The 16,514-nt window shown below is 40.3% G+C and overlaps 1 protein-coding gene across 2 annotated transcripts in view; it reads left to right on the forward strand.

Annotated features, from left to right (window-relative positions):
* CEP89 (centrosomal protein 89) overlaps window positions 1-16,514 on the forward strand; it is a 116,292-nt gene that overhangs the window by 36,121 nt on the left and 63,657 nt on the right. For both annotated transcript variants that reach the window (XM_034788850.1, XM_034788852.1), the window contains 6 exons: window positions 2,218-2,436; window positions 3,864-4,006; window positions 7,051-7,101; window positions 8,771-8,854; window positions 10,405-10,508; window positions 15,912-16,027. In XM_034788850.1, the coding sequence (XP_034644741.1) occupies window positions 2,218-2,436; window positions 3,864-4,006; window positions 7,051-7,101; window positions 8,771-8,854; window positions 10,405-10,508; window positions 15,912-16,027 (717 nt within the window). The remainder of the gene's footprint in view (window positions 1-2,217; window positions 2,437-3,863; window positions 4,007-7,050; window positions 7,102-8,770; window positions 8,855-10,404; window positions 10,509-15,911; window positions 16,028-16,514) is intronic.

A 16,514-nucleotide genomic window follows, 5' to 3' on the forward strand; every position in this document is an offset into this window, starting at 1 on the left:
CTCACACTTGCATATGCCATATGAGAAGGTTAACAACTCCCAACACACCCAATACCAGATAAACTGGCCGTAGTATAGACAAGTCTCTTGTGTTTCATTATAGCAGTGGTCACCAACCCATAGATCGCGATTGACTGGTCGATCCTGGAGACTCTCCCAGTCGATGACAACCTCCGGGCACTTAAAGGCCGGCAGTGCAGCGGGGCTGCTGCTAAGGCAGGCTCCCTGCCTGCCCCGGCCCCACGCCGCTCTTGGAAGGAGCCATCTCGCCCCTGTGGCCCTGCGTGCTGTTCCTCTCTGCAGGCATCGCCCCCGCAGCTCCCATTGGCTGGGAACGGGGAACTGCAGCCTCCCCCCCCCCCAACAGGTGCCACAGGGGCATGTTGGCCCCTTCCGAGAGCGGCGTGGGGCCTTGGCAGGCAGGGAGCCTGTCTTAGCCCCATTGCACCGCCGACTAGGAGCCGTTTGAGATAAGTGCCACATGGCGGGAGTCCGCACCCCAACCCTCAGTCCCCTTCCAGAGCCAGCACCCCGTACCCTCCCCAGCACCCTGAACCTCCTCCTGCACCCCAAGCCCCAGCCCCAGCCCTGACCCCCCTTCTAGAGCCAGTACCCCATACTCCCTCCTGCATCCCAACACTGTGCCCGAGCCCTGAGGCCTCTCTTGCACCCAAACTCCCTCCCAGAGCCAGCATCCCATATCTCCTCCTGCACCACAACACTCTGCCCCAGCCCTGAGCTCCTTCCCAGAGCCAACACCCCATACCCCCTTCTGCACCCCAACACTCTGCCCCAGCCTGGGGCCCCCTGTACCTAAACTTCCTCCCAGAGCTTGCACCCCTCAGCCCCTCCTTTACCCCAAGACTTGTCCCAGCCCTGACCCCCCTCCCGGAGCCAGCACCCCGTACCTCCTCCTTCACCCCAACACTTTACCCAGCCTGGAGTCCCCTCCTGCACCCAACTCCCTCTGGGAGCCCATACCCCCTCCTGCGCCCCAACACTCTGCCCCAGCCTGGGGCCCCCTCCTGCACCTAAACTCCCTCCCAGAGCTTGCACCCCTCACCCCCTCCTGCACCCCAGGCTCAGCCTGGAGCCCCCTTCCGCACTCTGAATCCCTCGGTCTCAGCCCAGAGCCCACACTCCCTCCCAACCACTATCCCAACCCGCTTAAAGTGAGTGTGGGGGAGGGAGAGCAAGGGATGGAGAAGGGGGGATGGAGTGAGCAGGGCGGGTAGATCCTGGGTTGCACTTAAATTCTAAAAGTGCTCTTATGTGTAAAAAGGTTGGAGACCACTATATTATAGCTATCAGATATCTACACAGTTATATCTATAGATAACTAACTCCAGGTTCCCCAAGCAGCTCTTGGAATGGATATCTATACTTCTGAAGCCCCCTTCTACAGTTGGCCTAAGTAGAGCTGGATTCAGGGATAGGCACTGTAGGCCACAGCCTCTTATACCTAGGGCTCCAACTCCTGGGGTCCATTGATGAGACTAGAATCTCAACTTACATTAAAAAAAAAAAAAGATCAAGTTTTCTAACTCATATAGCTACAAAGAAAAGTTTGAAAACGTGATCAAAGTATAACTGATGCAGTGATATTTGCCTGATTCTGCAGACAGCCTGAAACTGTAGCTCTGCGAGGTGTGAACGACCTCATGCTTCCCAAGAATGTGTTAACTAGAAGACCAACAGTTGGGGGGGGGGAGCCTCCAGCATCATCCCAACAGAGGACTGTGTGTGTGGCAGGAGAAGAGAGCAGCAGGTTTGGCCTGCTCACCTCAGCAGATGTACTGGGGGTGGGGGGAGGAGGAGGAGGGGAAGCCTGCTACTACTCTTGCTGGTCTCTGTGAGAGGGAGATCTTCAGTAGGGTCAGTGGTAACTGGAAGCACTGGGGCAGAGGTGATGGTCCTTTTATGCAACTCCCTTCCTCACTCCATAGTTTTTTCTCCCTCTTGGCCCCACAGGCCCATCAGTGCCATGATTTGATTTGTGTCATACAGATCCTTTCCTTAAAATAATTTAACATGCATTCAAGCTTAATGTACTCTTATTCTACCAGCTGTAGATACTTATTTTTCAGTAATATAATGCTAGTAATTTGTGAAAAAACTGATATTCTTTTTCCCTCTCTTGGACCTAATAATGTAGAAAAGTCTGAATACCATGTGAATACTGTATGTTTTATAACATGTTTTCTCTATCATCTGTAGATGTATTTGTTCGGGCAAGACAAGGACGGATGGAGACAACTAAAGAGAAGTTCCAAGAACTAAAACAAGAAAATTGGTCTCTAATCAATGCAAATCAGACTATGGCCCTACAACTTGAGGAACTAAAACAACAAATAAAGGAACTACAATTAAAACTTAAGACACTGGAAAAAGAAAATAAAAAATGTAGAAAAGCTGCAGAGAGTTCACATAAGGAAGGTGGGATACAACTTTAGAGTATCTTTTATTGAAGGAGAACTATATCTTGCTTTATTTTCTAACTCACTCAAAACCTGTCCCCTCAGTAATTGAGTCCCCACATGGGGTGACCTCAGCATATATCCAGACAGAAATAATTCTCCAAGGGTAACAGAATATAATCAGCTCTGTTCTTTAAATAGATTATGGAGTGCTATACAAAGTCTTGGTCATAATTCGTCTAATAAAGCTTCAGGTGAATTTGATGTCTCAAAGTCCCACAAAAACTTCAACGCTGGAGTGGCACCTTGGAAGTCCCTTAGCAATGTATCAGAAGACATTAAGAAAGTCTTTTTTGAGTCTCTTGCATCTTTTTAGTCCACTGAATGGTGGGTTGGGGTTTTTTTTTGTTTGTTTGTTTGTTTTTTTTAAGTGTGTGAGAAATTCACTACAGTTGAGAATCCCTGCATCCTGAAGCAATATAGTAGCTCTACTACTTGAGCTAAAGGAGAATCTGCAATAATTGGAAGCTGTATTAATGCTTTATATCCGTTTGCAGGCCTTTGGCTATTGAAGAAGGCCAACAGAATATGTTGCTAAGTAAAATTAAGTCTATTACAATTTAATTCCACTAGCAGTCCCTCTCCTTTGTAACTTTAAATTAAGTAAATCATATTAGCACCTTGACAGTCCTTTTTTGTATTGGTGATTCAGCACTTTGGCCCAATTTTAGTCCCATTGCAATCCGGAGTAAAATTCCCATTTAGTGGGATGGGAGCAAGATTGGACTCTTCTGCAGTGCTTTGCATGTTTCTTAAACACAATCTATTGAAATTTTAATACTGATTTTGCAGTATGTGGTACAAATGGAGTTCCCCATCAGTAGAAAAACAGCATGTTTTCATTTTCTTTGTAGTCTTTTTGGTGCATAGGACTCCACTGAAATAAAGTCTCCTTTTGGGTAAGAGAAGGCATTCACTTCTATTACTTGAAACTAATGAAGCCATTCTCCACTATTTTTTTAAAACAGGCACTGCATATTTCTTCTTTGTTCCACATCCATGTCATTTTTAGCATACAAGATATAGAAATATAGTTTGGAAATGTTTACATAGAATGCAGAAGTCAAAACCCACATTTGTCATGCAATAATAGTTTATAAATTAAGTTATTTAAACTGTTTGATAGTAATAAGTATTAAATGTGGGAATGTTAATGTTTTTATGTGACCCTTAACTAACTAGTTATTACGCCACAGAACACATGAAATGGATCTTCCTTTTGTTTTTTCTTATTGTTTTTTGTGTGGTTAGTAATGTGTCAATAGAAGTTATTTATCCTGTAATTTTTCCATTCCTGATTAAGGAATTTTGACAGCTAAGTTAATGTGCAGGTGTCATGTGTTTGTCAGACTGTTGTGATTTGCTTTTATTTTTTTTTAAATATAGAGGAAGTTGCAGAATTGCTTTCACTGAGACAACAAGCTCAGGAACTGGTAGATGAAAATGATGGTTTGAAAATGACTGTCCATCGTCTGAATGTGGAATTGAGTCGCTATCAAACCAAATTCAGGCCGTTGTCCCAAGATGAGGTAATATTCCTGGTTACTGGTGCTTGTAAAGAAATATTTGAGGGTTTTGGTAGATTTTAAGGATCTGCATACCTATAGATTGGTGTATCAGCTAGCTGCCTAGATACTAAAGCAATGTATATTTCATGTTTTTATGTTGTTTTCAGAAAAATAAGAGATGATGTGACTATAGGACATTTATCTGACATTACTGTAACGAGAATACTTGGATACCAAAGTGAATTTTTTCCTGTGCACCGAAATACTGTATTATCTATCTACTTCATTTGTTCTATCATTTCAGAAACTGTATAGTATGCAGCCATCACTTAGGTACAATGGATTACTTTCCCCAATACATTGTACAATTCATGGAAAAAGGGGAACAATGCATTTTTATTTTTAGTATCTCCAATCTGTAATGTAGGGAGTGTATAAATCAGTTACTGAAAGCCTGATCCCACAAAACCTTGTGACTACTCCTTAAACATGTAAGTAGACCAACTGACGTCAGACATTTGGCCCCAGTACTACAATCAGATCCATGCTAGCAGCCCCTTGTGCAGAGCCTCACTGACTTCATTGGGACTCAGCACAGGTGTAAGGATCTGCCTGCACAGATAAGATTGCAGGATAGCGGGGCCTTAATTAGTAATGATAACTGTATCACCAAGGTACCTACTGTAGGAAGAACAGGTTTAAAAAAAATCCCTGTTGAATTTTTGGCAGGGCTAGGGCCTGAACAGTTGGAGAGAAGTTTAAAAGGAAGCCAAGACTAAGCAAAAAATGTTTTTTCTTTATTTGTAGTTTATTTCTAGGCTTCAATTCAAACACTGTTTCCTTCATCCATCTTAACAATTTGTAAACTCCAAACAGACAGTATAAAACCAAACCAAACCCTATGCCTCTCTTCCCTTCTCCTCCCAGACCTTCAGGCATTAATGGGCTCAAGATCTCCTCAAGACTTAGGAGGATTTTGTTCCCTTCCTCCCTCTTAAGACCTAGTTCTCTGCAAGTAAGATGTTACTTTGGCACTACCACCTGCCCACTTTATTGCACGAGCTGTAGAAAGGATGGATTGGATGAGTAGAGATTCACATTTAAATTCCAGGTCAAATGTCATCTATTCTTTCTTTTGAAACATATAATGAATGTAAGATCTGAGTAGTTGCATAACCTGATTTACAAAGTAAATGCTGATACAAGAAGTCTTTTTGGCTGAAAAAAAAGTCTGCATTTAAAAAAATATTATCCAATTTAACGACTCGACATGCTTAGCTACTCTGCTGTTCAATATACTTAATTTAAGGAAACAGTAAATTATATGCTTGCTGGCATTTCTTGTTCAGCTACTTCTCCTTTATCAACTAATCATAGCTATCCATCTTTTGCAAATGCTGTGAAAGGTCACTGAACTATGATTCAGACATCTATTCACTAAGCTTTTTACAGAAGAGGTAAAGGCCATTTTGCAGCAAAACCTCCTTGCTACCTGCTAATTCTTCTTGACAGTAAATCCTACATCTTAGCTCCCTAGAGATACTTCCATCCTTCTTACTATTTCTCAACTAAGTCTTCTTTTTTTAATTGATCATTCAAAGGATATGACTAGAATTCACTATAGTTTTAATATATCTTAAAATGCATAATTTTTAGCTGGTGGCAAAATCTTCAGAGTTTCTTGGTATTTGTGGTCTGAATTCAATGCTTTTGAAAGGAGGAAATAGCAAATAGATGAAAGTGGAAATAATAAGCTTTAAATATGAAGCTTCTGACAAATGTGGACTTTTTTTTTTTTTTTAAATGATTGTTCAACATGTGGCCTCTACTGAGACTACTACAGGAATGAAAACTAATGCTAGCTGTGATGGTAGTTGTCATGATTCACAATGTCTTTCTGTAAGTCTATAAATACAATAATGTATTACCACTTTAAGCAGTACACAATATAACTAGGCAAACATTTAATTCCACTTATTGCTTAGATATTTAGAAAAGTGAAAGACATTGACATGGTTAAATTAGATAATAGGTCTAATCAGAAAGCCCTTTGAGAACCTTTGATTGGTGCTGAGCACCATGGAAAGACTTATAAATAATCAGAAGTAAATTACAACTATTTTTTGTAAATCACACAAGCAAGTGTTAACATGGGGTAACTGAACAAAGAGAAGTTTCACATTTATCCTTCTCAGCAGTTAGAGCACTAGCCAGGGACTCGGGAAGCCTGGGATCACTTCCCTGCTCCACCACAGACTTCCTCTCTGAATATAGGCAAGTCACCTAGTTTCTCTGTGTCTCAATTCCCCATCTGTCAAAGGGGAAGAATATTACTGTCAGGATGCAGTTAATGTTTATGAATGGGATGATACAACGGGGTTGCCTGCAATAGCAGGAGACTGGACTCAATGATCCAGGAGGTCCCTTACAGTTCTATGTCCTTATGTACCTCCTACCTTGTAAGGATAAATACATTAAAGATTGTGAGATGCTCAGTTACTATGATAATGGGGGCTGTATAAATTTCACAGATACATCAAAATGGCAACTTGATTTTATGCTTAATTGAAACTATGCATGTGCTTCTGGTGGAAAATATACCCCTTTGCCTTCAGTAGAGATTTTTTAAATCCTTTTTTTATTAAAATAAACTTATGAAAGGAATGGTTTCCTCACCATGACCCATTTATGTTATGGTTCAAATAATCCTTCTTTTCACACCAAAATTTACCAGTATTCCTACATTCTATTTAGAGTTCCTTTTATAATACCATACTCTTCAGACTTATCTTAAATTCTCAGATTGATACAGATATTTATGAAAGTTAAATTGAGAATTTATCAGTAAACTAGCCTGAATTAAATTATGCTTTACGTTATATCAATAAGAATAGAAAGTCTCAGTTTTGGTGAATCTGTAAGTACTATACATATTATCTACTTAGAAACATATGTCTGAGTATAAAGATTCCTATGAGTCATTTGGTTTACGAGTGGACAATGCTTGAGGAATCAAAAAGCAGAAAGAGTTTAATTTGAATTCCAATTTTTTAAAATTATTATAGAATATAAAAATTGGAGGTCTGCCAACGAAAGGGCCACCCCCTCCCTGGCTGGTAAGTAAATCAGTATCTTTACCTTTACTATATATTAGTTAATTGTTGTATTTAATCTTAGCTTTTTCTAAAATTTGTATACTTTCCAAATAAATTTGAAACAAATATTTAAATCTACAGAATATTGTTTGGATACTGTGCTGAGCTACTACATGTTAGCAGTTATGAGATGATGGGCATTTATTAATCTTTATATATGATTTAAAATAGGGGGCAAAATTCAGCCCTGCATTAAACATGTACATCTGCTATTGAAGTTATTGTGAGTTATGGTCTTCATTCAAGAACACATTAGTGAGAAGTGGAAAAAATTGCTATTGTTTGATATTGTCCAGTATATAAAGTAATTGCAGGAACTGCTGATTAACTGTATTTTTAAAATTATTTAAGAGCTACAAAAAAAACACAGCTCAAACGATGACAAATGGCATATTTTATCCAGGTACTGCAGAGAGTATATCCTCCCTAAAGAAGAAATGCAAAATGTTATGAAAAACAACATTTAAAAAGTTGCTAATCTTAAAAGAGGAACAAAATACTTATACAGATTTTATAAAATATAATTTATCTAGTATTTAAAACAAAATGTCTCAATTTCCCAGTCAAATCCGAAATTCAAGATTCCCCTCTGCCACTTCTATGTTTAGTCAAATACTTTAAACAATATCAAAAATGCAGGAAAAGTCCTTTCTCCAACTTCTTAGATGTATGGACCAGAATGCATTTATGCAGGTGCTTAATTTTAAACACATGAATAGCCTCTGACTTCAATCCTGAATTTAGAATTTGGCAGGATAGTGAAAAAGATGCTCTTAGTTTGTAGCCATAGCACCTTAGTGTGTGGTTTTGTAAGATCTCATAAACTAAGCAGGATCAAACTTTACCAATACTTGGCTTAATAATGTCCCAGGAAAACGTGGACATTCTAGTTGGCCTGTGAATGCTTGCATAATCCTTGCACCTTCATCTGCACAGTGTACCAAGAGCACAAGTAATTCAAGCAAGGTGAGTGCATTGGGGTTCACTCAGTGGGAATGTGCTAAAATGGACCACAGCCCTTCACAATCAGAACCATGGAGGACTTGGAGAGTTTGAGGTCCGTTGTTTTTTAGGTAGCCAGGACAGGTTCAAGTTCACCAGTTGAGCAGTTCTTTCTCAGCTATGGCTTTTCCTGCTTACAAAAATGCCTGTGAGAGCCAGACTTTAGCACACAGGCTGAATCTGCAGTGCTGAGCCATCTCCTGGGAGGTACTAAGCACTCACAATTCCCATTGAAGTTAATGGTGTTCTGAGTTTTGTGAATCAATGTACAGTATCTTTTATAGTTCTCATTATAAAGAATTCTATGAGCTAGTGGCTCCCTTGAACTCCCATTGAAATCACCTGCAGATGCAGTTAATGGGAGTTGAGAGCACACAACCATCATGTAAAATCAGGCTTTATTTTCTTCTTATAAAAATTCATCTTTTCATCAATTTTTGCACTATCTATTGGCCTGTGTATTGTGCGGAGTTCTACATTTTCAGCGTATTCATTCATTTTACTTAAACTCTGGCTTGAATCTGACTACATTAAAAGTTAAATATGGAACTAAAGAAGGAACCTAAAATATTTATATGTTTTTGAATATATTTCCATGGATTAAAATACATTGGGTCTTTTCCTTCAGCTGGATATGAAATATTTGTCACCTCTCCTACTGGCGTATGAAGACAGAATGCGAGAAAAGGAAGATTTAAATCTTGCACATGAGGCAAGTTGGCAAATAATTAAAAAAAATTAACAGTAAAGTGGAAATAAATAGGAACACATCACAAACTGTTGAAATCCGTAAAAGGATCTTGTCAAAGCTGTTGGAGGCCTAAAATTAGAACTAGCTTTGCTCTGATTTTTGGCTTGCATACACATTATGCCATCTGTTTTTTCTGCCTGCTTTCTCTGTTTTGTTTTTGTGAGCTGGCAGAGCATTGAGATGTACAAGAATTGTCCTTTCAGGGTGAAAACCAGAGTAAATAGACTTTGTGCGGAGGTCTCAACTGCAGTTTGGGAAGGAAAGAATTCACCTTTGCAACCAATAGGGAAGATTGTAAAGTTGCATTGCAGCCCCTAGAGGTTTTAATAGTGACCACTGCCTTCTTCCACCCTCTCTGGTAGGGTTGCCAGGCATCTGGTTTTCGACCAGAATGCCCGGTCGAAAAGGGACCCTGGCGGCTCCGGTCAGCTGCCGTTAAAAGTCTAGTTGGCTGCATCAGCCAGCTCTGTGTGGCTCCTGGAAGCGGCTGGCATGTCCATCCAACTTCTAGGTGCAAGGGCGGCCAGGGGGGGCTCCGTGCGCTGCCCCTACCTGCAGCACAGGTGCCACCCTTCAGCGTCCAGCATCCCCTCCTGCAGCCTCAAACCCCTCAGACCCCGCACTCCCAGCTGGAGCCCTCACCTCCTCCTGCACCCCAGCCTCCTGCTCCAGCCCAGTGAAAATGAGTGAGTGAGAGCGAGCAATGGAGGAGGGGGGATGGAGGGAGCAGGGGTGTGGCCTTGGAGAAAGGGTGGGGCAGGGGTGGGGCAAGGTTGTTCAGTTTTCTGCAATCAAAGTTGGCAACCCTACTCTCAGGGAGAATTCTTGGCCTGAATCTATTGAAAACAGTGACTGGTTAATTTAGAGTGAGCACAGAACCAACCTCTTCAATGGACACAAGTTGCAAAGCTTTCCTGTGCATCTGCTGTGTTCATTCATCTCTACAATGAGATATTTTGGGCCAATTGCAAGGAAATAAATTTCAGCCTTAGAGCAAAAGTCTTGTATCTTTCAATATTCTTCTTCCTCACAAGGATGAAGTTGGTAAGCAGAACAGAAGACACCTAGGGCTCTGTTTTTGTAAGTTCACCATAATATATTTCCATAATCAAGTATACTGAAAATTATTAGCATCATCTGGTAACTCCAATAAACCTCCATTATTTGGGAGGTTGTAATTTGGCAGTTTCATAGGACATGAAGCCAAAACCTCTCTCTCAGTGGGTGTTTTATGTAAAAAAAAAAAAAAAAAAAAAAAAAAGCATATATTTTTTACCAAATTATATTTAAATCAGTTAAGTAATTTTCAATGTAGGTATGGGTATGCTTCCTTCAGCAGCACTGACACTAACAAACTGAGTTAAAGATGGGCAGTCAAGTAAACTTACTATTCTTACATGCATGATATAAATACACTCAGATATAAGTTAATAAAAATATTTCTTATAGCATGAGGCTGAAGCAAAATATGTATGTTTTGATATTTTTATGTGAATTTATTTGTATTTCAGGAGGACATGAAGAAGTTTAGGATACGAGTTGAAGAATTGGTGAAGGAGAATGAACAACTGCACCAGCAATTAAATAAAAATAGTTCTGTTACCCTGAAGGAATGGCAAGTGGATTTTGTTTGTATTTATTAGAAATTAGTGAAAAAGTACTCTTATTACACTACTCTTATACAAACAGACTTTTAAGAGCATATAAACACGACAGGTGAAATCCTGGCTCCATGTAAGTCAATGGGAGTTTGATTTTGAAACGTAGTCCCTTAATGTCAAATACTCAATACCAGTAGGAAAGATTTTGTACATTTGATACACGTTTGTTAAGATCTGTCCAATGTACAAATCTTCATGATATCTGTGATCTTTCTGGGACAATATTTTCAGTCTCTTTGATCTAATTTGAAGTAAACCTCATATCCCAAAAGAGAAGAGAGTCAATGTACACTGTACACTAACCATTTCTCTATAAAACTCTTTCAAATGTTTTAATTAATCAGTTAATTTACTAATCTTAAAATCAAGTAAAGTAAGTTTAATTAAAAAATTATTCAACTTTACCAGAATTGACTATTTCTGATACACTGCTTCTGTCCTCATTCATTACAAATGCTCCTCACCTGTGGAATTTGGAGGCCATCCAGCGTGGTTGCTGGATGTTCTACGACTAAGCTCTGCCCATCAGCTGAGGCCACCCAGATCTTCTGCCTTTGGTAGTAGAACAAGTTTGCGATTCAGTTTCTTCCAACCATTTTGTTTTAAAACCTTTTATTTTGTTTTGTGCAGTAGCAATTTATATTCCCCCCCCCCCCGATTGGGTAAAAAGCAACATACATGACGATTATAACCGCTTGGACCTGCTGCTTCAGCACCTACTTGCTGGACTCCTCTGCTCCCACTCAGGCATGCATGTCAGAACTGTCCTACAAACACCTGGCTTAAATCCAAGTGGTGTTCCCTGTGTGAGGCAGCATTTACAGGCTTTACAGAGGATCACTTGTGCCCTTCCTGTACCCAGCTAGCTGACCCTCATATTGCACATTGCCAGGGTATGGTGCTCAGAGGCAGACTGGCATATCAGTTCCCCATTGCCCCAAGGAACTGGGACTCCAATGCAAACAAGCCTGTTCAGGAGCTTCTGAGCTTTCGGTAAAAGAGTCTAAGAATGAGGAAAAAGTTATCTGGACAACTCAGGGGGTAAGTCTCACAACAGGTCTGGAACGGAATGGGAATCCTGGAAAGGATCCAGAGTCTCTTTCCTTTCCCCTGCTCCAGAAACCAAAGTGGGTCCTCCGCTCCCTAGGGGAAGAAGCAGGACTCCTCCACAGCTCCTCTTCCTCCCACTGGAAATTGGGGGGTTCTCAGGATTCTGGGATTTGCAGGATTTCCCCTTGAGTGAGTCTGGGTCCCAAAAAGGAAAAAAACAAATGTTTTCCTTTGCAAGGCAGCAATTAATATTGTTAACCAATAAGTGGGGTGAAAATTAGGGGTTAAATCTCTTCTCCATTCCCTTCTCCTCCTCAGGGAGTGTTTGCTGGGGCTTTTGACTCCATTAACAGAGAGACTCTGTAGAAGGCACTCAAATGATATGGTTTTATCAACAAGTTGATTCAAATACTGCAGAGTCTGTATGGCAGTATGTGTTAGCGGCTGATTTTCAATGAAAACTGGAGTCAAGCAGGGATATGTACTCAGTCCAGTACTTTTTGCTCTATATTTAGAAAAACATTTTGTCTAACTCCCTTAGTAACATTGGCGGAGGCTGCAAAATGTTGGGGCAAATTATCAATCACCTTGACTTTGCAGACAATATAGTGATAATGCCTATGGAGGAATACAACCAAAGAACAGCAATTAACCTGTATATAACAGCCAGAGAATGGGGATTAAACACGAATGAACAAACTATCAAACTAATGGTAACATCAAGAAACAGGCTAAACTAGACATTATGGTGTAGACATTAAACAAGTAGACAGTTTCTGCTACTTGGGTTCCATCATAACCTATGACAACTGCTATGAAGATGAATGACAACAAGCGGATAGCTACTTCCAGCAGAATGTTTGAATGCCTGAATAAAAATGTTTGTAACCTTAAATGAGTATCTAGAAAAGCTAAAGAGTACAAGGAGAGAGAAGCAGTGGACATCCAAGAAGACAGTGGTATAATATGGTGTATAAAACTATCCAGTCAGCACCCCAACAAGCTCAAATTGTGGCTCAACACAGATATGGATGGAATCTACTCATATCATCAGCCCTACTGAACCTTGGTGTTGCGAGAAAAGAGATGATGATCTATACAAGAACCACTCTGCTTTTATCATGAGGAAAAGAATATTCTTATAGCTCTAGAAACCTCTCTGTTTAAATTAAGTTCTCTCTTTCTACAATTCTTGGAATCTCATCATTTTATTGTAACCCTTGGAAGGTTGTGGCATAAAATGGGCATTCCTAGAACTGTAAAATGGACTACATATGCCAACTGTACCCTGTTAATCTAATTTTATCCAAAATGCCAAGGCCTTAAGTCTCAAAGTTGCTACAGGCAAGATGTGAAAATCCTGCACCAGTTGGCATTCTAGGTGTCTGGGAAACTATTCACAGCAGTCCCTAGAGGCACTGGTGGAGAATGTATGAGCCTCACCTGAAAAACTTTGCAAAGTAAGTTTCCATTCCTTTGCAGATTCATCCTTTTGTAGGAAGTTGCTACTGGGTTGGTTCCCACATAACTCCTTAATTTATGAAGTTCTTGCTTTATATGGTGGCGGGGGGAGGAGGGTGGGAATGACTTCCATTCCTGCCTGTAATTCTACTATAAAACTCTACTTATTCTCTCTCTCCCTGCTTCTAGGATTTCTTGCTTGCTACTTCCCTTTAGTAATGAATGAGGAAAGAAACAGTGCAACAAAATGAGAAATTTCTTACCTGGTAATTTTTTTTTTTTTTTCCTGTTAGCAGCTCTCTCTGAATTCAACCCACCCTACTAGTCTGGTAAATGATCAGAATATAAATTGTCTCTAAAGGGAGACAGACATATATTGTCTTAAGGCTAATTTAATAAATTATATCAAGTTTTCTTAATGCTGATAATTAGTTGGAGTGTTTTTACCGCTGTGGAAGAACTCTTCTGGTGGCCTGAGATGAAGGGCAGAGCTTAGTCCTAGAACCGCCAGTAATAACATTGGACCACGTCCAAATTCCACAGATGGGGGACACTAGCCCATTAGTAGGGACTTCAGAAATGTAGGGACTTTAGAAATCTCAAGGGATGGCTGCTTATGATCCCTTCCCCAAATTTCAGAAGTCTTTGGAAAAAAACTGCTAGCAACATAATCCCACCTTCATATGAGTAGCAAGATATTAGGGAGAGGAAGGCAATTTTTATTATACGATTCCCCACCAGATTTAGAATAATTTTGTCCACCATTGGTCCAATTTGCCAACCAGAACTGTAGGAATCTTCAGGACAGCTATGATCATTGGTGCATTCTTGTGTGGTCAGACCCAAGGTTCATATTTTAAGGTCAAATGACTAGTGGCCACCAGGATGTGTTTGGGGCATCCACAAGCAACCTAATCCAAACATGTTGCAATTAAATTCATGAACACTCACACTACGTTTATATGATATAGACAGACAAGAATGGGAGTATAGAATATATCTACACTGCAGTCAGAAGTGTGACTGCCCCTTGTGTAGACATATCTGACCTAGCTTTGATTATCTATCTATCTCAAATAACAATAGCATTGAAGCTGCAGCAGCACTGTCTAGCCGCTTGATTACATACCCAGGTCCTGTGTGGCCTTCTATAGACAGTGATGCTGCGTACTCAGTCTTTTTGACATAGTAATTTTGCACACTCTACTTGTGTATTGTAACAGACAATATTATCAAGCTGTACATACTGCAACACTCTATATATGATAAGGCTACATTTTTCTTGTTTTGGTCACATCTATAAACTTTTGTTAATATTGATATCATTGATAACTGTTAGCCCGCTATCTTATGACTGGGTAAAGTTTAGCTAATTGATTTGGTGGTTTTGTATGATATCAGGTGGTCACAAACAAATGAACTGCATCTTATTTGTCTTCAAAGTGTCCACATTTCTTATATTTCTGCTTGCATCCTGGACAATACTTCTCTACTTTTCCGGCTATCACATCAGAACACAAATAGTTCCTTAGACTTTTCCTAACAGCAAAAAGACTTGTATTTGCTTCCTAGAAGGCTATATTAATGCCTAGTATAGAGCAAAGGATCAGTTGTATGCTAGAGGTAGCTAAGATTAAAAGGCTCTCTTTTCTCAGTCCCATAAATAGCATTTATATGACTAGCACTGGCAACTATTTCTAGATCTATAAGCTGTGAACTGATAACTTAGCAAGTCCTAAGAAATATTTTATGTGATCCATTTGTGAAGCATTTGGCTATCCCCTCCTTCATACACTTGGCACAAATGAGAGCCATCTGGCTTTAATTCAAATATACATTATCACAGTTCAGGGCAACTGCACCTTTATACCCACTCTGTTGTCCCTCAAGGGCACCAACAAGCTCCCACATAACTCTCTCTAAACATTTATTCTTAAGGGGAAAGCATTACTGAGAAAACATTAAAACAATAAAAGAACTCACACGCATGCTGAAAAGCTTACCAGAAGTCACACCAACTCCAACCTCAGGCTCTGGTAGATGTCAGTCCTTCAAAACCCACAGCTGGGTTTTCCTGTGGTTACAAGTTCATAACTGTTTCAGATTCCAAACAAGAACAATCATGAATAGGTCAGTCTTTCCTTTATACAGCTTGGGCCTTTGATCATGGCCTCATGTAATAGGTGAACAGCAGACAATGGCTCACTTCTCAGGGGCATAGCTTCAAAAGACTGGGTTTCTGCATAATTGTGGTGAGGGTGGGGAATTTGCATTCACCTCCCTCTAGATATTCCCCAGAAAAACCACTTACCGTGTTTTCTTCCAAGAAATGCTTGTCTGGCACATTGTTCAATGTAGTCCTCTGAGCCCGCAGGTCACACATCTATCACATCTCCTTTGAGAGGCTACATACAATCCCAGACTATAATAATACATAAACCATCTATTTAATATAATGGACCCCAAAGATACTTAAATTTAATTCAATAAGGTCTTTCAGGGATATTCAGGAAATTGCCATATCTGTCAGATACACATTTTTTTTCTGCATTGTTGTTGCATTTCCCCTCTTCATTCATATTTTGTTTTCAACATTCTAGAAAGTAAAACCTGCTTTTAAGGAGGTATTTTCATATGAAAATGACATTGTAATGTAATAATTGCACTCTGATAACCTTAAAGTAATCTGGGTTCAGTCATTTATCTTCAGTAAGCTTCTTGAAGTTAAGGATGCAAAATACCAGTCTAAAATTAATGTAAGGTTCATTTCTGTGTCTTCTTTTAATTATTTAACTTACTAATGTTTGAGTGGTACATTATTTCTAAATCAATCATCATCATCATAGGCAGCAGCTGCAAACTCAGGCAAAGCTGGTTTTGGAAGAAAATGGTGTGTTGATGGAGCAACTTGAAATTCAGCAGGCTAAAGCAAAGGAGAGTTACAACCAACATCTTCAGGAAGGTAAGATACTTCAATTGCTACTTACTTTGACTGTACTTGAGCAGCGGGCCAGAGCGCTGGCGGCGCAGTGAACTGAGGCTGCGGGGGAGGGGAGACAGTAGGGGAGGGGCCGGGGGCTAGTCTCCAAGGTTGGGAGCTCAGGGGCCAGGTAGGACGGTCCCAAGGGCTGGATGTGGCTCGCGGGCCGTAGTTTGCCCACCTCTGTTACAGGGTATACATTACTGAAGTTAGAGGCCATATAGGTGTTCCTCCCTTGACATCTCAGAAAGCCATGAGAAAAGTAAAATTCTAAAGTCCCTTGGCTTCTGTGCTTTAGTTGAATTGGCTTTCAGAAATCCACAGTCTTGGGAAGTTTCTGTGTATACTGGGAACATTGAAGAGGTCTTAACTCATGGGCTGCAGTACTAACTGTATAAAATCTGCACCTGGCATATGAAACTTTATGAAATCTGCATCAGGGCCCATGCAGAGTTTGGAACTCCACAGG

This window comes from Trachemys scripta, chromosome 13, assembly GCF_013100865.1.
Source record: "Trachemys scripta elegans isolate TJP31775 chromosome 13, CAS_Tse_1.0, whole genome shotgun sequence".
NCBI classification, from domain to species: domain Eukaryota; kingdom Metazoa; phylum Chordata; order Testudines; family Emydidae; genus Trachemys; species Trachemys scripta.